The 27,854-nt window shown below is 38.3% G+C and overlaps 1 protein-coding gene across 1 annotated transcript; it reads left to right on the top strand.

Moving 5' to 3' along the window:
- On the top strand, positions 1-26,566 carry SPIDR (scaffolding protein involved in DNA repair). The gene is made up of 11 exons (XM_010082664.1): positions 1-173; positions 1,319-1,585; positions 10,293-10,377; positions 12,601-12,744; positions 12,837-12,926; positions 15,939-16,137; positions 17,224-17,376; positions 22,071-22,164; positions 23,204-23,318; positions 23,803-23,856; positions 26,435-26,566. The coding sequence occupies exons 1-11, from the start codon at positions 1-3 to the stop codon at positions 26,564-26,566; spliced, it is 1,506 nt and encodes a 501-aa protein (XP_010080966.1).
- The last annotated feature ends 1,288 nt before the right edge of the window (positions 26,567-27,854 follow it).

Below are 27,854 nucleotides of genomic sequence, written 5' to 3'. Positions count from 1 at the left end.
ATGGGGAAAATACGGGAGCCTTCCTTTGTGTTCAGTCCTACCACTCCTCAAAACCAGCACCAGAATCTCAAAAATGAGGACTCTGAGCTGGCGCTTGCACGGCTGCTGATGTTTGAAAGGCTTTGGAGTTGTATCTTACGTCAAATACAGGCCTCTCAAGGGTGTAAGCCAAAGTTAGTTCATACTGAACAAGGAAACTGTGATTAATGATCTTCCATGTGCCTAAGCTTCCCTGTGAAGAAATACTTGGATTTCTTCCAAAGTAATGTAGGAGCTCATTTCATTTAAAATGTGTTTTATAAAGATACAATGACTACTGTCGCATGCTTTCAGGATGCATATAATATGTTAGCAGTTGAAGTCAGGTTGTTGTCAACAATGGTACCACTCTGGAGAAGGTAGCTTTGGCATGTACCTTTGGGATGAACTGAATTCTCCTGCCTAGTGCACCCCTGGGTTTTATTTAGAAGTAAAGATGTATGTGCTCAAAGGTAATTTTTGTCTCCCTTTGAAAAGTTTCCATGCTTAACTGTCTCTTTCTGGGCCAATTAAACCAATCTCGTAGACAGCAGCCTCCTTCCTCCAGCACTGTGTGACTCATGCTATCGTGGCGGCTCATCTCAGGTGCAGAACCTTGTGAAAAGCATTTTTGACTAAGTGTATGACATCCACTGATTTTGCCTTATCTGCTATGACAGTAGTATCTCCTCAAAACGCCAGCAAGTTGGTTAAGCAATACTTCCCAAGCCTACAGCCCCTACTTCCTTAGATTACTTTAATGAAGTTGTTTGTTTAGCAGATTCTTTAACTACTATCTTCTTAAAATAAAATATCTTCACACCCAATATTGAATATACTAATCTGCAGTTTCATGTTGTGTAGTTTGTTTGTTGTTTTTTTAAAAGAAAAATTGACATTTCACTCTTTTTTTTTTGCATCCTCAGGACTCTTTTAAAAGTTACAGAAAAAGTAACGCTTGCTTTGCTGCTTTCAGTGCTGGTGATTATTACTCGTGAGATAAGTTGCTTTGTTTACTTCCAAGCAGAATCTTTACATTTATACACACACGCATACACATTTGCATCATTGCCCTGTCTGCATTGCAGAATTTGCCTCAAGTAAGGAAAAACTCAACCTTCTTTCTTTAGAAGTACACAAACCACATAGTGCATAGCAGTTAATTTATCTAATCCCCAGTGCAAGCCCTTTACGCTTTTTTTCAGTCATGCTTTGTTTCATGGCCCTGTTACCTCCTGGAAATATGCATGAGAAAACCTTTAATGATGTTGGGTTTGTATATTGATACATTTTTTGGTAGCAATTCTCCAGATATTGTAGAGGATAAGCACTGTCCTGAAGCTCGTTGTATAATTTTCAGAAATTTACTAACGAGTTTGCCAGTGAATAACACAGGAATGTTTCGCAGGTTATGCCTCCTTGTCCAGGATGCCTACGGTATGTTCAGTGAAGTGCAGTTGCAGTCCCTGAGTTCTGCAGATGACATTGAGCGGTATTGCGGGAGATGGGAAGGAAAATTCTGCTGCTTAGCTGGGATGAAAATTTTGCAAAGGACTACAAGAGGAAGGTGAGAACAATTCATGGGAATGTGTGCTATGGCAGGCAGAGATGATATTCTTTGGAACAACTGAATCAGGCTTTGTTCAATCAAGCGTCCTCATTGCTGGTTTTGGGATATCCAATAGTACCAGAGCCAAACATACTCCAAAATGGGCATAAATGAGCTAACACACAAATAGCATCCCTTAGCAGAGCAAGGGATGGAGAAGTATTACCGTATGCAATATTTCATTAAATATGAGTTTTTTCTTCCTCTTCAGTAGATTCAAATACTTAAAAACATTAGTTCACCTCCCTTTCATTGCAGAACTGTTTATTACAGAATGTTTTTCTACAGTACTGACCCATCTGGGTTGAAGATTCAAGCATAGACTTTCCCTTAGTACTTAATGAGAGAACTTAAATCTGTTAAGACTGTATGGTTTTGGAAGCACAGTTTAAGTTGCTTAAAAAAAATATCTCACAAATCATTAAACCATTCTCATTTTGGAATAAAAATGTCCTTAGGTTTGTAGAAAAATCCCCCCAGATAAGTAACAGATTGACACATGGTACCTCTCAGATTTTGCTTATTCTGGGATTCCTTTTACATTCTTTGAATAACATAAAATATCTTTAATTAAGAAAAAAAAACTTTAAATAGATCAATTCTCTTACGGAGTATCTTTCTACAGAAAGTGATATGATGTTCACATGGGGACCTATATAAATATAATTAGATTGGTTCAATTCTCAACATAATTTCTTTGTACAAGTAACCAACCTAGATAAGCCTTTGGTATTAGAATAGCTATGATATTTCTGCTGATGCTTTATTTTTTCTGTTGAAAAATGCTGTTTCATCAAAACCAGAATGTTTCATGGAAACATTATCTATTTTGGAGACAGTTTTGTTGGGAAGATTTTTTCAGGTCCAGAGGGAGTGGATATTCTCTCTCTCCTCATTTCATGAAAACTTCCAGAAAGTCTCATTTTTGTTTCATATTGGAACAAAAACAAATTTCAAAGCCTTGAAATGTTTAGCAAAATGGAATTGTTGTTTTCAAGCCAGCCCTATTCAGTATGCTTTTCTTTTTATGTACTTGGAGTGTTAATTTTCAGATCCTTTGGATTTCAAGCCTACTTGCATTTTTATGGATCTTTAATAACAAACACGTCTTCTTATTTAATTATTTTGTTGGCTTTTTCTTCAAGTTACATTTTTTCCAAACAAATTAAATAATGGCTTTGGAATTCTGGATACAAATGAAGTTTTACAACTGGCTGCTGGTGTTTCCAGTACTCTGCCTAGCTAATAAGAGACAGACTTTTTCTAATGTAAATTCTCTTTCAAAGCAGCAGTAACTTACTTCTGGCTATTCTGAGGACGATTAGAAGACACACTGCTGAAAATGCTGGTGGCTCAGTTGGAGCTATGCTGGCAGTAACCCTGCTAGGAAACATTAAAAGAAAAAGGCTTCGGGGACAGTGCAGTGGTTAAAACGTGATTTCATTGTACAAGATGGTTGGGTGGGTGGTGGAATTGTTCAAGGATTTATTTTTTTCTTAATTGTTTTTCGCCTAAGTTCTGCTTTATAACTTGTTATTACTTTTAAGTGTTGGGACACGTTTTGTGTCATTCTAGGTGTGATGGAAACCACAGTAAAGCTGTAGCTGAAATTAATATAAGGGAGTACTTATTCACACAGCATAATTAGACTGTAAAACTCATTGCCACTGGATAAATGGGTTTCCAGAGGCAGTGGTATATCCGAGCACATGATGGGATATGCCTCTGAGTGCCCAACCTTGGCTTGCAGCACATGAGTGAATAAGAACTATGTGGTTTGCCCTGCAAGAAAGACTGCTGCCTTTTTTTTGAGAACTCCAGTTACTTTTTAGAAGGAGATGGCTTTTAAACTGTTTCTTTTCTGGAGTCTTGACAGTGGATTTTAAAATGGATAAAAGGGAATAAAATGTAGGAAATATGAACGAAAGTCATTAGGGTTTTTTTTTTTGCCTTTGAAGCACAAGATCTGGAGAAAGCCAGGAATGGCTAATAAGATCCCATTTGTGCATGTTGTCCCACAGTTACATGGATTGTAATCCCTCTTGTAGAGACAGACAGTCCTTCCATGAGACAGAGGCTATTTTCATTCGCTAGATACAAGGGGTTCTCAAGCTTGTTGCATCAATAGACCACTGTTATTGTTCCAAAAATTTTTTGGGCCATCATCCCTCCTCATCATCACCGATTTAATTTAAAGTACTATTTAACATCATTCCAGTAAATGCGATTTTAAAATCACTTTTGTAAGCTAAAACTGCTTTTCAAGGACTAAAAACCTATAATAATGGGTATTTTACATCCGGGTGAAAACCTGGCTGTAAACCTGACCTGATCTTTGGAATGGACCTGTACTGTAAGATGTACTAAAGAAACTGAACCCTTTTCTTCTTCCGATAAGAAAAGAGTTGTGTTGTAAAAGAAGAGCTGGATAAGAGCTTACACAGCCATGTCTTGTCTTGACCAAGATCAACCCTGTGAAAACTTAGAATTATAGTAACCTTAGATTGAGAGAAACACAGTTGATGTTAAATATTGGGTTTTGAATACCCATACACTTTAACAAGTACAAGTTTTTAGCCCTGACTGGACTTCCACACAGAATAATAATTTGTATTTTGACAATTTGTGTCTTTTCACCTGATTTGCCAAGCATTGAGTTGTTTTACTGTTGTGTCTAGGAGACCTACCAGCTTCTTCTCTTTATGCTTTCATAAAAGGTAGAAAGAGGAAGAGTTTCTATTCAGCAGAACAGAAGGATGACACCAATTTAAAAATGGAGGGGAGGAGGAAGAAATGCTTTAACATAATATATAGTTAACGTAGGGTGTCGCTACCGATCTTGTCCCTAAATTGAAAAAATGCTTAACAGTTTTCAAAAGAAGATGCAGCTCTTTCATGGATAGTGCTAAAATCCACACTTATGGTGGATAAGGTAAAATACTTTGAAAGATAGGTCAACTCGTGAGCTTTGGCACATGATCCAACCTTTAATTCATGGCAGGTTGTTCCATAATAGTTTACTGTACTAGCTGTTGCATTTTCCTCTGCAGTGAGTAGAATCTGAATATTAAGTTCATCAACCAGTATTATGTTTCTCTGAGAAATTTCTGCATTTTCAAATAAAGCTGGCTTCTGTTGTTTGTCATTTTAAACTTTCAAATATTAGGCACTGAAATGTGAAATCTCTCTGTATTCGTCCCACTCTTTAGTGTTGGTCACTATTGTGCCTGAGGGTTTTTTTCCCTTTTTTTTTTTCTTTTTATTAAGTCCCATGCTTCTCTGGCCACTGGCTTCTGTTTTCTTCTACTCTTCACTGTATACTTTCTGTTCTTTTTAATTTACACTCAGAAGAGAGGACCACCGCTAAGTGCTATAGAAGAAAGTGTTTCAACTGCTTAGTCGTTGACAGGAAATATAATAGTAAGAACACTCCTCAGAGCAAGGAAGTCTTAACTTCCTTCCTTGTGTTCTCCCTCCTCCAAAAAGATTGCCATCTACAAGAGCCACCCATGTCTCTGAGGTTTTGAGGTCCTGAAACACTTTGGCAATTGCTATGGTTAAAAGTCGAGTTCCATTTAAAGCATAATTTAAGTAATCACATTGAAGTTTTGACTATTTGCATTATTTTTAAATTATTTTTGATGACTGCTTATAAATCAGAAATTAACTTTTTTTCCTGAGTTTTCTTCTCTTTAACAAGCACAGACTACTGATTGTATCTGCAGTGCTTCTGTCATGAATCTGTTGAGTAACCAGCATTACATAGGCATATCCATATTGAATCAAAAGTAGTTTTATATTGTAATTTCAGTTTGTGATGTAGTATGTGTAATTTCTATTGAATTATAGAAAATGTAATTATTAAAGTATGTAAATTATTCAACAAAATAATTCCATATATCTAAACAAAACTTGGGGGAAAAAAGCCAGCAACCCTTCCTCCCAGTTTGTGTTTTGATCGAGATGCTGGTTTAGTAGGCTCAGATTTTTGCTTTATAATTTTATTGCTTTTATTACAAAAGTCTGAAAAAATACGCTGCTGCATAGCTTGTGCACTACAAGATCTTAATAGGTCAGTTAAAGGGAGAGCCCGCCAACAGTAGCAGCTTTATATTTGGATTGCATGTCTTATGATAGTTGAAGCTTTTGCACTGTAGGTGATTATTACTGAATTTCTTTTTAGTTTTGAGCTAGGAGATGTTTCACAGAGGGCTAGGAATTACTTTAGAGTTCTTAATAACTGAGACTGCTACTGCTGAAAGAAAACGGTTTCATTTTAGAAATGAACACTGGGAGAGTAGGAGAGGAGGAAACAGAGAAGTGCCAAGTCTTGAGTCCCCAGAGCAAAGCTGTGGAAGACGTTGGAGGAGAATCTTAGCATCTTTCTTTCTGTCCCCTACCGCAAACCTTACGTAGTCTTTCTTCTTTTCCTAGTTGTGGGCATTGTTTTCCTTCTACTTTATTTGATATTGCTGATATTTTCTCCCTGTAGTAATTTTCCCCTGAACCTCTGGTGTTGAAATTGAAAAATCCGCCAAACTATAAGCTGTAATGTTAAGAAGTTGAATCAGGCATGTCACACACAAAGTTCTTGGAACAAAACTGTATGTGAAACTTCATGCTTGTGACAGAAATAAACAAAATCTCACTAAGTTATGAAATAAGTCGTCAGATCAAAGTCAGAAATACACTTATGAAAAATCAAAATTTGAAGCTGTTTGATTTTTGTAATATAGCTTGTAGTATGAAATGAATGAATCTTCTACAAGATCAGAGTAGATGTGCTGAGACTGTAGATACTGGTTTATCACTTTACTGGGTGTCTAAATATAATTATAACAGCTTTTCTCTTTATTTGTATGTTTTTGTCAAAAATCATAGAGCAAACATTTATATGCATGTATGCACATATGAATGTGTGCCACCTGAATTTGCAGTGAAGGGCGAAAACAAGCCAGGAAGGTTAGAATTAGAAGGTGACTCTGTCTCTTGCGGAGCTGTGAAACTGAGAAGGAAGGTGTTTAGGTGAGCACGTGAAAAAAGCAGCTTCTGTCCAGGGCAACACAGTCATCATCTGTGATAACAATTGTGGGGAGGGAGATGTAAATGCTGTTTTATTAATATCACTCGCTATCTTCCAGTAATTTTTCTATGGATTAGTTCAAGATGATTTATTAAATAGGTGAGGATTAATTTCTGTATGTGCTGGATATATATTTTGCATTTTTGCAGCCATGTGTTTAGCCTGTTTAACAGTATGAAATCTTTAAAATCCTCTGACTGATGTCTGGGTGCACAATAGGAAGTCTGTATTTATGGATATGCAGAAAAGAAAAGACCGAAGTTCAGCAAGGAAAGTTCAAGTTGAGCATGTTGGATAGTAAAAATAATTAAGGATACTAAAAAAATTTATTTTGCATATTATGCGTACCTATATGTGTCTCTGTGAGTGTATAGATACACACACATATGTAAGTATCATTCTCTATTAAGCAAAACTTGAAGATGTATGTTTACAGAAGAGAAGAGTACCTGTATGTAGAGCACTGCCTGTTGTGAATACATACTTCTGTGGAAGTCTGTACTATAACACTCCATTAGAGTCACTGGTGGTCTCGCTGTGTTGGTGATAAACAGTGGACATCTACATATTTAGTATGGGACAAAAAGATTTTTACCAAACATAGATTTCAGTCTGTCATGGAAAGTAAGGGATTGAGTCTGTCATTTGGAATCTGATAGATGGTTTCTGTCCTTCTCCTGGTACAGATTCAGTCTGGTTTTTCTTTTTTCAAAGCAGAGTTATAGAATATTACAGTAGAGTCCTTCTCTCTGAAGTACAAAAAAAAGTTATTCAAATTACTTTATGTATTCTTTTTTTATCCTTGAGCTGGTTTCTTCTCACTTCTTACTCTACTTTTCCTTTTTTAGAAGACTGTCCTTTTGTGATCAAAATTATTTTAATTTTTTGAAATAGCGACTAGAAATTACACTCACAGAGCAAAATTTTTAAATTTTTATTTCATCTTCTGTAGCCAGAAAGGCTCTTTGTGCACATGGGGGCTAACCACGTCCCTTCGCTGTAGCACAGAGCCAGCTGTTCGTCTCTTGTCCTGACTCTATAGCTGAAGAAGGATACACATACTGGATAAAATACGTCCATTGTTCAAGTCAGACTGAAGTGGGATCTGAGTGTTGCTTAGCCAATAAAGAGAATGACTTTTATTCTTTCTGTGAGGATAGTGATTTTCTACAGAGAAGGACACAATGTCTTGCCGTTTCTCCACAGTTGTTGCCCCCCTCGTCCCCCCTTCTGTTAAGTCAAAGTCCATAAGCGTGAAAAGAGAGGTAACTTTTTTGGCAGCATATAAATGGGTGGAGCAAGAGGGGAGTTCCTCACCAGGGACACTGACTGACACAGTGACAGCTCCAGGAGAGAACATCCCCTTTGGCAGAGAAGAATCCCTGCTCTATGTGATTTGGAACTTTCAAATGTCCCTGCCGCTTGCCTCTGCTCCTGTCAAAGGAAAGGGTGAGGCCAGGATGTTCAGGAGACACTCTATACAACTGCTGCTCCTGTTTGTAAACAAATACTGTCGTTTACTAGTGATTAAGTGCTCCTAGTTCAAGCAGTAGATTACATTCTCCAAAAGGACACAAGTAATTGAAGAAAATGCACCATGTGTCTTCCATATTCTGATATGGGTAACAAGCTGGAAGAGAGCTCAAGAATACAGGATAACTTCATGTCCCTTGTGCAAACTTAAAAATACAGAGGAGGGGCCAGTGTCAGGCCTGCGTGGAGATGTGATTGTGATCTGCACTGGAACAACAGTTTATTTGCTGTAAGTTGATAAATACGCAATCTCTGTACACGCACAGAGTCTGTGGTATTTTCATACCCGTGCTCTGCCCTTGCCCTCGTGCTGCGTGTCGTGCGAGGAAGGCCGCTTGTGTAACCCTGAGTTGTAGGGGAGGCTGTGCTCGCTTGTGGTCACTCCTTTTCATGTCCCAGTTAGCAAGACCGGTTTGTTCCACTGGGCATTGGCTCTCCTGTGAGTGTAGAGAGGATATCCTCCTGTACGATACAGGACAGAAATGTCACCCTGATCCGGAATTCAAGCAGCAGTCAATTTGCTGTAAAGTCTCTTTAATACCTAAGAAGCATTGCTTTGTGTGTTGTAGTGTTCTCACTGTTCAAAACAAAAAAACCTCCAGCCTCTGAGCTCAGCCTTCTTTTACAGACTCAGCAATTATGCCATGTAAGTCAGGAAGTTAATTTCTGTAAAAGAGCAGCACATTTGTTTCTGGTCTCTTTAATCTGCCAGCTTGGTACCTGAATCATGAACCACAAACTTTATTCCACAAGATCCACTCTGAGATTTACATTCATAACACTTCTTACGGTGCCGGTCCGTGGGCATCGCTATTAACACTGTAGCATAGGTGATACCTGGCGCTTTGTGAAAAAACATGGAAAGAAGTTTACTGCCTATAGATACCCAAAGTGTAAATACTTAAGGATCTGGAGAAGGACTAGGGAAATACAGAAATAAATACGCTTAAGCAGAAGTGAGCTAAAAGCAGAACTTTAAAAAAGAGTTTCCGTGACCCCTTGAAGAGAAGCAGCGTATTGCAACATGCTTTAGCCCTGGCCCAGAGTATACCTTTTCCTTCTTCTAAACAGTTGAGTTTAGAAGCTAATATTACTTCTGGCAAGTTTTGGACTTCTGTTTTTAGAGCTGTTTCAGAAATAGTGGCTTTCTTAATTGGAGGAACAGAGGACTCTGTCTCAGAGGCAGTGTGGGTTAAAATCTAGATCTCTGTGCTTTGACTCCACAGAACTAGGACAAGATAACTGCTTTAACTCAAAAATGCATGCCTCTTCAATTTGGTTATCTGTAGCTATTTCCCTTCCCTCAACTGTTTTCTTGGCCTCTCCCTCAGACGTTCCTGCCTGTCCAGCGAGGATGCCATGTCAACAGCCACTGAACTGCTGCGGAGTACAGCTTTGCACGCTAAAGCATCTGCAGCATTCTCCCTTAATATGCTGGGCTGTTAATTTTTTGCTTGTTTCTAAACTGAAAGTGGGAAACTTGCAAAATTAATACATAAAAATTGCAACTAGATGAGCAGCTATGTAGGAAGGAGACCGTCCTCTGCACATGTATTTAAGACAACAAAATCTTGCCTGTTTCTCTATATCTGATAATTGCGGACTTTCCTGAAAGCAGTTACAGTCAGCTGTTAGAGAAAAGCAAAAAATGAAAATGTTAGAAGCAAAACTTTAAAAAAAAAAATCTATCAGTTAAAATAGTTAAAAGCTATTTTTTAAAAATAAGTTGTACTGCTATCTGTGTCCTTCCCAAACTAGCGCTTACCTCAGTTCCCCTGGATTTTATAATGCAGCAGGCTGTTCGTGGCAAAGGATTAAATATGACTTGCTTGTCACTGAATGTGATACATCCCTTCCCTCCCTTTCCACCCTGCAGCAAAAATGATGGAGATTTAATTCGACCAAATCAAAACCAGCTTCCAGAAAACAAATATGATTTGAAATTCTTTTCATAATCATGCAATGGTTTAAAGTGTATTTCTTAATGAATCTTTTTCATATATAACACTGGAAAATATTTTAAACCTGATTTTATTGGTCTTTTTGAAGGGCATTAGGACTTTTTAGCCTGATAGACAGTCTTTGGCCTCCAGTAGTGCCTGTGAAAGTTCCTGGACAAAGTCAAGACTCTGAAGTGGTAAGTCTTGTTATTATGGAAATGTATTTTTTCACTCACAACTACTATTTTTATTGGTAGTGTAATCATGTTTATTTTGGGAAACGTATTCTCTCCCTCTCTTTAGCTACTGAGTTTTGGTTTTACTGGTTCTGGCAACCTCCTAGGCTAACCTGAAGCCCTTTGGATCAGCATCTTCTTTCAGCAACAATGCAATTAGCTGCTTCTTAATCCTCATTTACTCATTCTTTTGAAGCACTTTTCAGCCTTAGATTCAAAAGCACTTTTCTGAAGATTACCTTTGTGAAGAGAGACTGACTGCTGGAATCTGGAATCGGTTCTCTTACTAGTTAGGGTGACTTTGACTGATACTTGTCTCACATGAAGACAGTCGAAGGATGAACACAAAAATAATCTACTAAAAAGTAATGAATGTTTCTGTGATTTTCGAGGGTGGGGAGGTATTAGAATGGGTTTAAAGTATGTTACCATATTTTTACAAATGTAAAATTGAATTTTAAATTTGCTTTTGTGTTTGAAAAAAGAGTTCTGTAATACCAGCTGTCATTCTGGTAATATGAAATTATTTGAGAAGCTTCTGGGTAGCTAAGTGCTTGTGGTGTTCTTGTATAGGCTGTTCTTTGGGGAGGAATTTTGTGGTATTAAAAATCTGTGTTAGAGCCTAGGGGATTCAATCAGGATGCAAGTTCTAGAAAAAAAAAAAAATAAGCTGGAAATAAATAAGTTTCAAAACCAGGGGACATTATAGGTGGATATTACTAGTTTTTTCTGAAGTCTAAGAATCTTTTCTCTGGAATGTAGAGTGTTCTTTGCATTGTGCAGGGGTTCATATTGAAGAATAGAAAGTTCTTGGTTATATATAAAACCAAGACTGAAGCTGAGTAAAATGGCTGTTCTCTCCTGGACTGTCTCTTTCACCTAGACATTTTGGAAGTCTCAGAGGAATGGATTGTTTTGTGCATTAAAATACTGTGGACAACAGAACGGGAATATCCACAGATGGAGCAAAGCTCTTAAATGTTGTTTAATGTTGTTATGATTCTAATTTGTTCTTCATTTTCTCTGTTTTATTAGCAATCTAAAAATGGAGGAAATTTTCCATAATTGTGCAATTTACACTTCTGTCCTGGGTTTGAAATACCGATTCATTCCACAGACTTGCGTTCTGCTGCTGCAGGTTTTTGGCTGGGTGGAGTTTCTTCAGTTGAGATGTATTTTGCTTGATACAAACAGTATAGTTTTATGAACTGTTTTATGGAAGCAGTTTTATACATAGGTACATAAATAATATTACCAGCACACTGATAATATAGTCAGGAGGAGACCTGTGGAACTGATTTATTTTGAGCCATGTGTACATTCAAATACCTTCTTTAGTGCTGTCAGAGACAAGCAGAACTTGAGTAGATTTTTTGGGGGGTTTTTTTTCTCCTTATTGCCTTTTTTTTTTTTTTTAATGGGTGGGCAGCTGTCTTTAACAGATTCATATTTCTTTTATTAAATGAAATGCTTTATTAACAACAAACATCACTAGCAGAATATTTTATCATATCCACAATAAAAATTATTTTGTAGCATTGTCTTTTTTTTTTCCCTGAGAAGCCTTTCTAGTTTGGGACCTCTTTAAGTGGTGATTGATAAAGCTGTTACGTCACGGTACTTTTTAAGGGGGAAAGAAAAATCTGGCATAACACAAAGAGAGCAGTTCTTGTAGCTGTTGTGTTCCTGTTCTTCATTATCTCCTTGTGCTGTCCTGGATTTAATTTGGCAGCTTTAAAAGTTTGTCAGCTGTTTACTATCACAAAAACCCACCCACATGCAACAGTCCCCAAATCTCAGAAAAGTTACGGATGTTAAAAAAAGAATAATCAGGGCACTCCTACCACGTAATAAAAAAATGCAAAACCAACAAGCAGCACCTTGAAATAGTCTCCATGTTTGCCAACTCTGCCAAATCATGAGATGTTTTTGTGATGAGGATTAATGTCAAATTATGGGAAAATTATATGCACAAGCTGATTTAATTTATAACTTGTGAATTTTGGTTTATTAACCAACTTCTGCTTCAGAGAGTCATTGTTATTAACTGTATCATGTTTCTTCCCCATCCCTCTTAAGATATAAATGATGTGGTTCATTTTGGCTAATATTATAAAACCCAACTGGCCAAATTAAAGTGCCTTTTTTAAGGTCACATTTCTTTTCCTTACTTTTTAATAGATGACAACTAATCTTCCTCCTCCCAGCTTCTGTTATATTCTTACTGCTCAGTCTGGTGAAATACACGTGGAAGTAGATGAGGAGGAACAGATTTCTAATTTGTACCAGCCACCAGCTGTTCATGGTCTAAAGGAAATTCTTCAGGTAATCTGCTTTACCTGTCAGATAACAAATACTTTATACCACTGGATTTCTGGTATCACATTTCTCATTCCCTGTTTTTGTACTATTTTCAGATCAATGGTTGTAATGAACGGTGTAGCTTTTGGGCACAAGTGCTGTATCTAAAGCTGCAGGTAATCTTTTCACCTAGCAATGAATTCAGCGTAAAATCAACGTCATGTTTATGTGAAGCAGCCACCGTTTATCTTGTTTAGGGGAAAACCCAAAACCTTCCTGGATTATCTTCAAGAGTTGTATGAGGAGAATTATCACCAAGTCTAAAATGCTTGTGAATGGGTAAAATGAATTGCATCTCCAGTTTCAATACCATTCAGTCTAAAAAGTTAGTTATTTCTGAATAAACTGCTATCTAACCAGAGATAATATTGCACCTTTGTAAGGAAGCTTGTGGGAAGTTTGTTGAGACTCAATCTATAGCTAAATGCTTTCCTTAGATACGTAGCGAAAAGTTCCCAGTGAGTTGAGTGTCTGGGGAAAGAATTTAACAGATGATGGTTATATAAAAATACAGTTTCGCTCTTTGCATGCAAGTGTGTGGACTATTTTTGTTGACTTCAATAGAAGACCCTCGGGCAAATTTGGCTTTTATGGTCCGGTTAGTAGAAAGAAGGAAATCTTAGGTAAATACATCTGCCATTCATACTATGTTGGAAAACGTATAATTATGTTTTATTTGTTTCTGAATGATGCTACAGTTTTCCTTCAAAATATTGGTAACTCCCTCAGTAGTTAAAAGAATATTTTCTTGCTGATTTATTTATTTTTTCCTGGCGACTGGATCCTCAGTACAGCCAGCACTGAATTCTGGTGGAGAATAATTTGCAATTGTCCATCAGCTCCACAAGAAACAAAGTATGAATCAAAGGACATGAACCAAAGACAAAGAAATTCCAGAATGGCCAGCAAAATAGCTGGAGATGCTTCCCACCAGTGTAAGACATAAATTTAATTTAGGTCTCGCCCTTTTGTTTCAAAAGCCAATGAGTTATGATTTGATTTTTAGGCAGGGATTACTTTTAACTCCCGAGATGAGGGGATATTTCTTGTAGTTTTTTTCCATGCTAAGTGAGAATTTAACAGAGCATTTGCAAACGTGCAGTTAGGGCTACCTTGATGGGATCTTTAGGGTGCTAACAGAAAGATGGACACATACATGCGTAAACTTCTATTTCCAAGAAACCTGTTATATTAAAAAAAAAAAACAAACCAAACAACAACAAACTATTACAGACTAGTGGTATCCTAGCCAAGCATTTTTGTATTCAGGAACATTTACATGTGAGATGCTGTGGGTCATGGGTATTCTTGTGTAGAACTACTTCATCACTAAATTAAAGATGAAGCATGCAGGAACAGATGTGATTTTGAAGAATGGAAGCTTGTCTAGCCGAAAAAATAGTCTATTATTTCTTCTTGCTACTGGGAGGTTTATTAGCTGCTTTTTTAATAGCTATTCACTTCCTGAACTGTAAGCACTAACTTTTCATAAGTGAACAACCTGAGTGCTCATCAACTTTTTGAAAGTAATGTTGGAAAAGCAATAGAAGATATTCTTCTTCTGCATAACTTCTGGATAACTGCTGGATAACGCTTCTGGATAACTGCTATAGGAATGTGAAGGTATTTACCTGCTGTTAGGGTATTGCTTGCCTAATCCTCCCAGAAGGAGGTCACAAAGAGCAGCTTGTTTACTGCAGTTGCCTTTGCCAGCAGGACATATCCTTTGGTTTATTTTGCAGATTTATTATTATTAGATAATCTGCTAAGTGAGCCAATTCAAATGCACTTTAAAATAGTATTTACTCTATCTGTCTGCAGTGTTCTGAGGTACTTCATTTGTGTGAAGGAGGAATAGAAATATGCTTTTATTATTACTCAGAATCTGTACTGTGGTACAGAAGGAATATGAAGAAATATATTCCATCTGTGGTTAAGGAGCTGTCCTTCCTTATAACTCAATCCTGCTGCTATTTGTCTGTTGTGTCCTCTCTGTTCAGAACAAATTGTCACACATAGCAAGATGATTTTTTACTAGCTTGTGATTTTTGCTGTTATTATTTACTTTTTGGATGATTCTTCTGAAAGCCAGCTTTTAATGTGTTAGTAATTCTCATGGGACAGCTGTAAAAATTCTTTCTTTGAAGCTGTCCTAATGCTATCTGCGCAGAGGGGGCACTCAAGTGTGTGTAGTTACTAGGCAAACAAACAGCTTCAATGCATTAGGCAGCATATATTGTATTAGGGCATAACCATAATAGCTGAGTTATTAATTTTCCCAGTCATTATTGCATTTGTTCTAAGAGCTGCTAGCATGAACAAAAATCTAATTTTAGTGTGGTTAACGGTTTCAAGGTTTGAATTCAACTGAAGACAATAAGCCGGGGTTCTTGTTGCATTACCTTGTGCTAGAGACATGCATCTTTGAGAATAAAATACTTATGTGATATGTGTCTCTCCAATCATTGTAGTATTTAAAATACTTATGTGATATGTGTCTCTCCAATCATTGTAGTATTTAATTTTCATTTAAATATTTTAAGTTTGAATTTTTAATAGGCAGAGATGTTTGTTTAACAGGAAAAAAACCCTCCACCTTTGTATCTTGCAATAGCTATTAGCCAAAGACTGGTGCTCTTGAGAATCAGATAACAGTACATGGAAAATTTGCGCACACAGGAATAATATTAGTAGCATTAGACTTTTTTTTTTAAGGCAAAAATTATATAAGTCTTTGTTCATAAAAACAACCAATTAACTTATATATATCATCTATATATATGATATAAATATACAACACATAGTCTATCTAGCATACAATATTTTAAAAATAAAATAGATTTTTCAAATCCTTAATACGGTCTGAGTGTGTTGTGGGAAAGCGTGATAGGAGATAGAGGTAAAGCCAAGATTCCAGTGGGTCAACCTCAGAAAGTTAATTTAAGGTAGAGATGTTTGTATCTGCAATAAGGAATAATGAAAAATTACAATAAAGCTTTGATTCATTATCCTGTACAAGCCCTAAAAGTAATAATTTCTGACAGTTGTGTAATTTATTTAAATATTAGAATGTTATTTTAGTCTTTCCCTCTACTAAAAATTAACAACTGCATTCCAATTTTGTATCTTTTTTTTTTTTTTTAATTTTGAAATTGTAGACAAAACATAGTGTTCCTGTAAATCACAGAGAGATTTGGTTGTTTGTGACTGACTCCACATTGCAAAATGTGGTTCATACGACTCCAAAAGTTGTTGCTCTGTCAGTCGCTGCATCGTGTGTTCTCACTACGGAAATCACAGAAGCACTCAGTGTTGCCTCACGACTCATCTTCTTCAAGGATGCGCTGTGGGGAAATGGTAAGCTTTACGCGTGGTTTTGAAGCAGCTGGAATCAAATGGAAGTAATATCCTCATCTCTGACACTGCAATATGTGACCTACAGAGACTTTCCTTCTCAGATGAAGATGAGACATTGCAAGTTTGGGAAGAAATTTGAAAGGGGTTGTAGTTAGAGCTTTCCCATAAGGTGTTTTTTTCTTTACATTTTTGGCTTGATTTCCAAAGTAATTGAGAAATTCAGTGATCTTTCTGTATGTCCACCAGTATTTCTGTCAGTCTTCCCTGATGGCTGTTGAATCTAGTGATCAGTGTCAATCAAATTTGCTATCTGACAGAAAACTCCAAAGTATTAAGAAACTTGGTTTCATTTGTTTTGATATTCTTGCAGAAACCTGTTTTATTGAATTTACTGTCTCTAAAATGAGTAAGAGGGTGAATATAGATATTTGAGTGTCCCTAGACACACAACTTTTACAAACTCTCCTATACTCCAGACTCTTAGCTGTGAGCTTTCGCTGCCGTGTGGATCATGTAAGGATGGTAGTTAACTTTACATTCATTTTTAGTTGCTCTTTTTTGAGGTTCAGGTGTGGTTCTGTATGGTGCCTGCATGGGTACTTCACATCTCACACCTTCAGTCGCTTCCAAAATAGAAGTGGACTTGAATCAACAACCTCTGTAAATGGCTCTGGGCATCCTGAGGCAAAAATCTCTGCTTTGGAGAATAAAACATTGCATGTACCTGCTCTTTGTAGTCTTTGAAACAAAGGAAGACCACCTGAAGGGTTGCCCAAATGTATTACCAAGGAAGAGACAGTAAGGTGTTTGCAGGGAGCATGGTGCGATGAAGTCTGGGTGGAATTGGACTCTCTTCTGCCATATTTGAATTTTCAAAACATCTTTTTTCCCCCTGAGTTGCGAAGTGTAATGAGAGCATGATGCACGTATCACTGAGAGCAAAATACTTTGTCCCTGCAAAGACCTGATGGAGTCTGTCCATCTGTTTAGTAGCTGGCAGAGATCATTGTCTTTATTGGCCATGACAATTAACATGATCACCTTTTTCTTTGTTACTTTACTGAGTTGAAATGTCTCTGTTGGCAGGTAGGATTATTTGTGTTGAACGTACTGTTCTCTTATTACAAAAGCCTCTTTTGTACTCGGCTGCCGGTGCTGACCTCAGTGAGCTGACTGGCCCCGTCAGACTCGATGAGCTGGATTCTACAACACAGCCCAACTCCATTTGTGCTGTAAGAGGTTCGTATGGCCTTTGCTGAAATGAATGCTGTTAATTATTTGTGCTCACTTTAATCTGTTAGGCCCTTGTATTGATTTCTTGCACAAAGAGCGTGGAGGAATAAAAGAGCACAGTATTGCCGTGGGTCATTGGGATTTGTAAGTTCTTACACTTCTTTGTGGGATCTGTTTGCCTTTTGCCAGCCAAGCTCTGCTCCCCCTCACTCATACCCCAGAATAATAAATGTTTGATGCACAATCTGTTTTACTATATTCCTTCCTTCACTGTCTTCTTTCAGGAGCCTTCTGTTCACACCAGCCTTGTTGATATTGGCAACAGTAAGGTATACCAATATTTTTTAGGCAGATGGATGAGATATGTTAGCCAGATCCTGAATGGCAGGGCTTAGTGTCTGATTTCCCTGGAGCTTTGCTGCAATGGGGCAATTTAATGTTTCACCATAGCCATCTAGCATAACTTGGCCAATATTTGCTCACCAGCCACTTTGGATCATTGCTTTGTCTAATATTTCAGTCCTACCGCTAACCATGCAGAAACATTTCTTACATGCATTTTCTAACATTTCCTAATCACGCAGAAACACTTCCTACTGTGTATTCTCTAATGCTTTGTCCAGTCAACTTCTTAAACCTCCCAGTTGTAGAGTGCCCATAGGGAAAAGTCCTTAAAAGCCCAATAACTCTTGACTTTTAAAGACAATTTCCTTTCTTAACTCTTATGATTCCAGTAGCCCTTGTAGAAAATTCTTGATGTTGTTTTACATTTATACCTTCACTGGAGCATTTTAAATGAGCTTTAAAATAATAGCAAATAATGGTTACAAATTAATCCTTCCAGCTATAATGTGATGCACTGAAACGACAGTTTGAAACCACACAAAGCTGTTACTAAACATACCTTCTCTTTGGGTAGAACGACAAGTTAGCAATGCCTCTGTGATTAATAAATGAGCGCCTTGCAGTGACAAATCTTGAACTCTAACAATGCATAATGAAAAACAAGCACAACTAGAGGCACTTTACTCAAAGCCTTGGTTGTTATATACATCTCACATCAATAGTGTGTTACTTAAAAGATATTTCTGTCACTGGGTGTGAAATACTTTGGTGCTTTTTTTTTAACCCCTCCTATCATTACACCAAGAATCATCACTTCTCCACTCTTAATTTTATAACCAAATCTGAGAAGTGCCTGTCTTTTTTTGTCGCATTGACAGTGTACATAGTAGGATAAAGCAAACATTTCTCTGTCATTTTCTGGCAGAACAAAGAAAATACACCTTTGTGATCTATTACGTAAACAAGTACTTCATACATATAGGAGGTGTCACGCTTTCCCTGTTCTGTATTACAGATGGAAGAATGACAAAAGGAGAAATTAATCCTACAACCTTGTCTTCCTTCACCTGAAATTTGGCCAGGGTAGCTGTTATCAGCATGTTCCCACACATTTGTACCAATGTAGAATATAAAGTGTCATCTTCATACCTATGCTAATGCTATATAAAGATGATAGCTCTCACTTTTGTGTGTAACTAAAATTATTTCATTTTAGCATTTAAGACATATATCCAGTGTTTTGGAATTTGGTTAGTTATTGCCTACATCTTTCTACTGAAAAGTGAAACTGATAGCATGTTGGTGTGAATGTATGTATTTGATGGAGTAAACCATGAAGGAAAATTTATCATCTCTAAAATTCACTCCCTGTCTCTGTCTCTTGGAGAGTTGTTGGTCTGGCTTTCAATGAGAAGCAGTATTACCTCGTTCATTCTCTTGCTTCCTGTACTTTTGGCCACCCGCATACACTGTACGTGGGCTCCTCTCACCTAGTGCTCAGAGAGGCTGCAAAGGCTTTACCCCTTCTTGAAGCAGTGCTGCTTTGCAGTCATGACAGCTCTTCCTGGCTCTCAGGGATTCAGCAGGCTCAACCTTTCCTAGAAAAACAACTTTTTAACCAGTGAAAAATGCAGGTGGTTCTTCAAGTCCCCAGGCACAGATATAGTGTTAGAAGCTCCAGGAGTGCCAGCATTGGGGGGGCACAGCCCATGCTGCCTGCTGGATTTTAGGTACATCTGTCGTTTTTTGGGAAGGTGTATAAGTAGGATAAGTTAAGGTTGGAAGGAACCTCTGAAGTTCTTCCAGTCCTAACTCCTTCTCAAAGCTGAGCCCTGAGCAGCCTGGTACAAGTCTATAGCTGGCCCAGCTTTAGAAGGACAATGTTGCAATCCAAGCAGAGCCACTGAGTTTATCAGAAATCCTTGTTTCAGAGAGGTCCAGCCGCATCAGCTCTGGAATGGAGTGTGTTGCTCTTCAACAGATGAGTGAAAACTTATGGTTGCCTCCTACTGGAAAGGTTATTCTTCTTTTAAAGATGAGTCTGTGGTTCTCTCCCATGAGCTCAGGGTTAATAGATTTATTTTCATATCACTATGCATTGCAAAGTAATCTCTAAACTTTTCTTGCTGTATGGTAGCAGTCAGAATGACTTAAATGTTGGCAGTTCATATTGCACAGAACTGTGTTTCCTTTTAACTATGCTTATGAGCAAATTCTAGTTAGTCCATGCCACATGTTATGTGGGAATATTACTTGATTAATGATATTTGCCTAGTATATGACTTGACACCAGTGACGGAATTTTGACATCGGATATTTTCATACCCAGCACCCTTACTCAGGGGTGGTTTTTTTTTTTTTCAGTTTCCCTCTTAACAGTGTGGACAAAATGGGGTCAATCAGCTTATCTAGGTTCCTCTTTTTGATTGAACTTTTGCCCTTCCTGTCCATTAATCAGTGTAACTGATTGGGAAAAATAATGCACAGTCATTTTTTGAACATTTCAACCAGAGTGTCACTTTTAATCTTCAGCTCTTCTTTGCATTCCTCACTAGAGACCTGTTTTTCCAGGTGTTGTCCTATTATGAGTCTCTTCTTAACGATGTCAGCCACTGCCCCAAAAAAATAGAATAGAGGTAAAAAATCAAATTTTGGTTATGTGCATTTCCATTTAAAAGAAGGATCTCAGGAAAATATCCAAAAGGTTTGTGAACATCAAGCCAAAGTCTTGACAAAGATGTGCAGCAGTTCAGCAGCTGAAACTTGAGAAATCCCTTTGCACACAGGATGCATGGGACTGTCACCGGATTATTACACCTGTTGCTGCCTTTAGTTGTGTTTGTTCTGACTTCAGTAATCTCTGGTGGTTTTCTTGAGGGAACTCTATATTGTCATCAAAATAAACCTCTCCAGTGGACATGATCTCATCAGTATGATCCTGATTCATTTTCTTCAAGCATACTTGTATTACTTGTGCACTGGCATCCTGCGGTTGCAATACAGCACATAACTGGGGGAAAGTTAAAAGGTTTAGAGAGAAACAGATCTGCCAGGAAAGGCGATTTTGTTTTGGTTTTGAAATGCCTTTTTAGTGAAAAAGGAAACATATTCAGCAAAGTAATTGGTAGCTTTTCTTTTCCATGAACAAGAGAAACATTCCCATGCTGTGGCAGAAAGCATCCTACCTTGTAGTATCAAGTGCTGATGGAAACTCCCAGTTTATCACAAAAACTGAAGAATCAAAATCATTCCTGTAACAGTCCAAGGGGTTAAACACACAGAATTGCTTATTCTGTCAGTGTAATCCATGTTGTTCCCTTATATGTGTAGAAATTGGGTCATAAATGTTGTATTTGAGAAGTACCGTTCCTGATCTTCAGACTTGCTGTCCTTTGAATTCCCAAAGAAAATGATGGTTTTGATGTTTATGTGTAGGTCCCTCCTTCCTGTCAGTCCTTGCCCCAGGAGAACCAGGAAAGCAAGGAATTCACACCCTGTTTTACAGACCAGACAGTGTAAATGCTCCCTTGTCTCCAAGGGTTTATTTTATTGAATGCAGTATAAAATGCTTGCTCAATAGAAGCTGGATTTTTTAGTCTACACTTCCGTTGTACATTGAGGCTTTATTTTAATGTAATTTCATTCTTATAGGTGATCCACTTTGTACATTTCAAAATACTTAGATGTTATTTTCCTCATAAATAATACTCATAATTTCAGCATATCCGTTACCATAAAACATAATACACTCTTTATTGGCTTTCATAAAACTCTGAATAATTTTTTTTCTTGCCAAAAGTAGCAAGGCCCTTTATATTAGTCCAAAGTATCTTTGGCATTCCCTTCTTAGGCACACACTTAAGTCTGTGAGCCAGATCTAATCTCTGTTAAATCAGTATAAATGAAGAATAACTCCATTGTTAATGGAATTTAACCTGCTTTTGAAACGGATTGCGTCTTCTCATTGCTTTGTGTTTCCCAAATATCGATATCAAGCAATCTGACCTGATGATTTTTATAGCTATTTATTGTCAAGGAAACATCAGAGGACCAGAAAGAAAACAAACAAACAAAAACACATCAGAAAAACAATAAAACCCAAACCAAAAGAACTGAACCTGTTTGGGAAGTTAATTATCAGTTATCTACCTTCTGGTATTTTTAGAATGTAGCACACTCTGCTGTCCTGTCATCCCTTGTTGGAGAGACAAAGGAGGAAAGGAGTGAGATTGTTGGAAGAGCTGAAGCTTATTCTTAAGCTGAGAGTCAGAAAGGCTCAAACCTGTTGTGAAGCCAGGAGTGACTGTGTTTCCTAGCTTCCCGTTAGTATTTTGTAAGAATTTAATCTTCTGCAGGTACTGTTGTTGGAGTCAATGAGAACACTGCTTTTTCCTGGCCTACATGTGACAGATGTGGCAATGGAAAGTTGGAACTGTGTCCCCAGGACAGGTGAGAGTCAGCATGCTCCAGAGCACTCCAGGTGTTTTGCAGCTGTAGCCATAACAGCACAGGTGATGCAATGATTCCTGCAGGCACAGACTGCACTTTGTTCCTTCCTAGAACTAAGACGTAGTATTTTTATTGCTGATGAACTGATAAAACCTCCAAGGTTAGATTAATTTATTAAGAAAGATACAAGTAGATATAATATGGTTTGAATCTGCAATTATCACTTTCTTTTCAAACTAATCCTAAAGTGTTAGAAAAAAGGGAAGAGGGGGGCTCTTTCTACTGGAAAAGCTTACAAAAAGCAGAAAGAGAAGTTGAGTGGCTTTGATCCCATTGAAATAAATAACATTTTCCTAAATATGAGAAGCTTTACCACTTGTGCTTTGTTACGTATAGCCTCCAGGGGAAAAAGGCCAAAAATTTAAAAAAAGATTGTCCTGGACTATCATGCAAAAAATAAAGATGGGTGTATGTACATGTAGTAGTGTAGTTCAAAAAAAAAAAAAAATCTCTGCTGTGAAGGACACTTTTGCTTCATTTGGAGAACAATGTAGCATCAATATTTGTTTAAGACGTTATTCCAACAAGCACTTATAGCTAACCTTAATTTTATGCATATGACTTAAGTGTGTGCTGACAACGTTGAACGTTTGCTGCATGAGGGCCTAAATCAACGGCACTTGGGCCAAATCTATACGAAAAATTTTCTTTTGCCGTAACTTCTATGAGGTTATGAGATTAATATTTGCCTAAGTGAGGGGACTATAAATAGCAACCTATCCCCATGTTGCCAAAACTTATAAAAGGAAAATCCTTTTGCTATAAGATTCTAGGTCTGCCAGGAGAGTTACTTAGTTCTACTGACAGCAGACCTCTGGTTGCTATTGCCAACTGAATCTCTACCAGGGCTTTTCTACTAGAAGTCTACAAGCAAAGTATTTTAGAGAATAAGCTAGCTGATTTTTTTGTGTCTTTTGATTTTATGACTGATAACTTTTCCATTTCTCTGTGGTTTTCCATCATTATTTGCATGTTTCAGAGGATTGCTGTATTGCAACCAGTGCTCTGAAGTTGTCACCTCACCGGTTTTGAAAATGCAGCTGCAAGTCTTCTTGAGTTGTCCATCCCGACCTCAAAGTACAGTAAAAGTAAAGGTATGGCATGAAATGAGCTTCACTGTATTGAGTACAGCGAGGCTAGATATGTCAACACATAGGCACCCTGAGCCAGGCTTTTATAAACAGCTCTGGCAGAAGACAAAGTAACAGATGTAAGAATATCCCATAATTTAATCTGATAGTAAACTTGTGTTTCATTGGACTGAGAACCCAGTTCCCAGGTCTTACTCAAATAATACAGGCATCAAGTTCACCCTGACGTTTCCAAACTGTTCTATGGTCCAGCTGAAGGGCTTCGTTGGGTTGGTCCTTAGGAAACCTCATTCTCCACAGCCTAAGACGAACGTGTTCTCATTCTGAACATCTTTTGTGTCACCTCCTCTCTGCTTTCATGACCAGAGAAACAAAACTGTTCTATATTAAAATGATAAATCTTTGACTGTTTTAACCTGCAAACAGAATGTCTTTGCATACATAGGATTTTTGTCATGAACAAAACCTGTTAATTTTCTCATTCCAGCTGTTACAAAGGACTATCTCTTCTCTCCTGATGTCCTCCACCAGTGAGGATGGGGTATGTATAATGAACGTTGATGAAGGAAAGTTAAACTACATAACTTACTGTAGAGGCAGAGTACAGGAGACATGAATCAGGTGGGAAGATACCCGAATCATAGAAATGAAAGGGATTCCTGGAGGTCATCGTCCGACCTACCACTCGCACTGGGCTATTGCCAGTGCGTGGGCAGGTCAGACATGACTTGGGCCAGCAGGGTCTTGAAAACCTCCAAGGATGGAGATTCTGCCTTTCCAGGCAGCTTGTTTCAGAACTGCACTAGGAGCGGTTGGAGATTTCACTAGAAACAATGAGGTTTTTTCTCATGTCCAGCCTGGGATTTGAGTGGGCTGGACCCTTTGGTAACCCCACCTTCTACCTGCTGATGCCCTGCTATCGTACGTAATCGGGCTGACCCCCTCCTTTTTAGAAGAGGGATGCCACGGATGGGCTGCGTGGACAGCTTTAGCTCAGCTGCGGATCTGCAGAGCTATCTGCAAATAGCAGTATGTCCAGACCTTCAGAGCTGCCACGAGCAGCGCTGGGCTTTGCTCCATTTTCTGGACAAAGATCCAAAGACAGCAAAGACACAGCCCAAGCACCCCACCTTCTTGGGCTGGTCTTATAAACCACAACTACTTTCTAACAGCACAACCATGAAATTACTGGCAGGCGGTAATAGTAGAGAAATTTGCAAAATGCATGCGAGATAATACTTTATAATCGTATGAATGAAACACACGTAAGCCACAGGGATCCATGGGCTAAAGTACAGTTTATGTAATCATGAAGTAGTTATTCCTTTAATCTGAGATATCAGAAGAACCCTGACATTTGGCACAGTGACCCAGATTTATCGCAGGTGAGGGAGGCACCCGAGTAGGTGCCTGGCTGGCATTGGCTGCCGGATGGTCAGCAGCAAAGGAGCGGCACCTTCAGAGGGTGATTAAGTCCAGTTAGGATCCTGAGATCCCCCCCCTCTCCATTGCACGTGGAAGGGAGCAAAGGTCAGCTCATCATCTTGTTTAGTCATCCCAGTTACATATCTTCAGTTAGGTGACACGTGTTTTGCTTTCCGTGTCTTAAGCGGTCTACTCGCATTTTGCTATTATGTGCTTCTTGGTTTTAGTGGGATTTATGGTTCATTTCTAAAATGGAACATTTCTCTGAAATTGTAAATTATTTTTCTTATGCTGGAGGGTATATGTTTCATTTAAGCAAAGAGAGACAAGAAATTTCCAAAATACGCTTGCTCTTTTAATAGCAGTGAAGTCTTGCTAAGTTTTACAGGCTATGTCTGGTTTGGTTATGTGCTGACAAAATGTAGTTCCTTTTTGAGTTATTAGAATTCAAACAACTTATTTTTTATATTTGAATTTTTATAATGCTAGTATATAGAAGTCTGGCAACTTAGAAACATCTTTTTTTTTCCCCTAGCTGAAGTGCAGGGATAATTTTTTCCTTTTTTTCCATAAGCATTTCCATCTCTGAACTATGGCGTTTTAAAACCAGCACATCTCAACAAAGATTAATCACCATAAATACCACTTGAGGTGGCAGTTTTTGCCAGTGTTGCTAAAGTTTGTTTCTAAGGGTGTAGCTTTGTAATCACTTCTTTTGGCAGGGAGCTTGGTTTTAGCTGCCACTGCCCCTGGCCACTTGTTCCTTACCTTGTGACAACTCTTCTGTTACACCAGTAGAACTGTTTGTGCAGCTGCATGTTGAACTGGACTGCAGAACCGGTCTGGGGTAAAAATAATCTAGTTAAAAAAAAAAAAAGAAAAAAGGTTGTTTATACCTTGAATCAGGCAAGAGAAGTGAGTATCACATACCTGTACAAATGCACAGCCCACGTGAAACTGGGCACATGGTCAAAAGCTGGTCGTAGGCAGGTCTCACTGAGGAAAGAAGTGGATGAAAACTTGCCGTCTGAGACAAGGACCCTCTCGAGCCAGGTATCGGCTATCAGTGTCACCAGTGCTTCTGTTGACATGCTCTCTCATTTTAAAAAAAATCATCCCAGCCTTGCATCCCGCTCCTCCACATAGAATGCAGTCTCTACAAATACATTCAGGCACAACTCCTGTAGGTGGACTGCCAGTGGGATCATTAAACAGAAGGGACTGTGTAGGTTGTGGACGATGGGTGATACAACACCAAGTGAAAGGGTGGGGGGGGTGGTAAAAGAGTTACAAAATATTTTTTCCTTTAGTGGATCTGTTAGCAAAAGTAATCAATATGTAGTATGTCTGTACACATTGCTAGCACATGTGAATTATTGTGTCAGAAAGATAGATAAGGGGGGCACATGTGGGTTACACTTCAGCAAACTTGAGTTCAAAGTCACAGTAGCTTTTCTTTTTCTTTTAAAAAGCCTCATAGGGGAGCAGCACTTTAAGCAGGAGTGAGATCTAATTATTGAAAATCTAATGCATTCATTCTTTCCATCAGTTCTAATGCACCTTTCTTTTTGAATCCTTAAAAAAAATAGTCTGTTGGAAGAGGACCTTATAGCCTGCGTCTTCCAAGCTGAAAGCTTCTTAGAACACAATGTCCAGGACTGTTTGTTTTAATCAACATGCTTTTATCACTGCAGAGTTATGAGGTGCAGAGCGTGCTGGGAAAGGAGGTGGGGTTATTGAACTGCTACGTCCACTCCGCAACCAGCCACCCCAACTGTGTTGCACTGGAGGAAATTGCTCTTCTGGAAGCAGCAGCAAGACACTGAGCTGAACTCTAGTCAGCTACTACAGTATCATCTGTGGACTTTGTAATGTGGTTATCTGTTAACTAGTGCCACAGATAACGTATAATGCAACTGTGATAAGTGTTAAGAGAGTTTATTAAAACTGTGATTTACAAAGAGCATTGTGCTAACGCTGAAAAAATGTCTATATAAAAAATTCTGTTCAACTTCATGAACTCTTCTCTTTCAAATCAGTTCAGAATTTCAGAATGCTGTTCTTTGGCATGTTTCCTGTTTATGTATGTAAACCGTGTTGTTCTGGAGTTTTGAATGGTTGTGAATTTTTTTTTATAATACTGTATTTATTTTTTATGTCAATGGAAAATATTTTACTGATATTTTTGAAATAAATACCTTGCTATGGGCAGTGAACGTAGGTTTAAGCTGAGTTTTATCAGCGGATTCCAGACATACCACCAACTTGCAAAACACCATGTTGTGCGCGAGTTCTGAGTTGTAACGTTTGTTATCACCTTGCAATAAATGTTATAAAGACAGAGATTTGAACAAAGCTTATATTTTGAAGTGTCAAGAATATATAAAGTTAATGTTTTACAGTTAATTAGTCTCTAAGCGTATTAGTACTGTGTTATCTGTAGCTTCCCACAAAGCAGGCGTTTCATTATACAGTTTCTGTTGGGTGTAAGGAGGGAACTGCTTTGTAGGGCAGGGAACTCTCGTCACCCGGGCTGTACAGAGACATGGGTTGCAGATCAGATAAACAATATCAGAATCTTCCTAGGCGTGCATTGTTTGAGATGCAAAAATTAATGGAAGAGTTTAGTCAGAGATTAATTTTTTCCCCTTCCCCTTTCAGGGTATTTAAAAACCCTTACAGGTCAGAGGAGAAGGAATCGTTTTGTGCAGGTCCCAGCATGTGGTTACCCAGTAGAAAAGAAATAGCAAATTTGTTGCTGAAGAAGTTGTTCCTGTGGCTGAGGCTGATAGTGGAAAGTCTATATATAGGTCACACTTACTAAAGGAATGACCCAGCTTTTGAATCCCCTCTTTTCCCTCTTCCTCCAGGTCTTTCAGTCTCCTACCTAACTCCCTGTAAGGAAGAAGGGGACGTCAGCCCAGTCCTGCCCCCAGGATACTGCCCTGTGTGCAGCCAGGGTCGCCCCTTCGCAACCAGCAAGATCCCTCTCTCTGGAGGATGGAGGTGCTGGTCCTGCCAGGCCCTTTTTCTGCCTGTGCCCTACAGATGCTGTGCACGCACTATCAAAACTCAGCCGGTGACAGCAGCCAGCTCCCGCTCTGCCGTAGCCCA

This window comes from Pterocles gutturalis, unplaced genomic scaffold (assembly GCF_000699245.1).
Source record: "Pterocles gutturalis isolate BGI_N339 unplaced genomic scaffold, ASM69924v1 scaffold51024, whole genome shotgun sequence".
Lineage (NCBI taxonomy): Eukaryota > Metazoa > Chordata > Aves > Pterocliformes > Pteroclidae > Pterocles > Pterocles gutturalis.
Note: the sequence above shows the minus strand (reverse complement) of the source record. Positions and strands in the feature narration are given on the sequence as shown.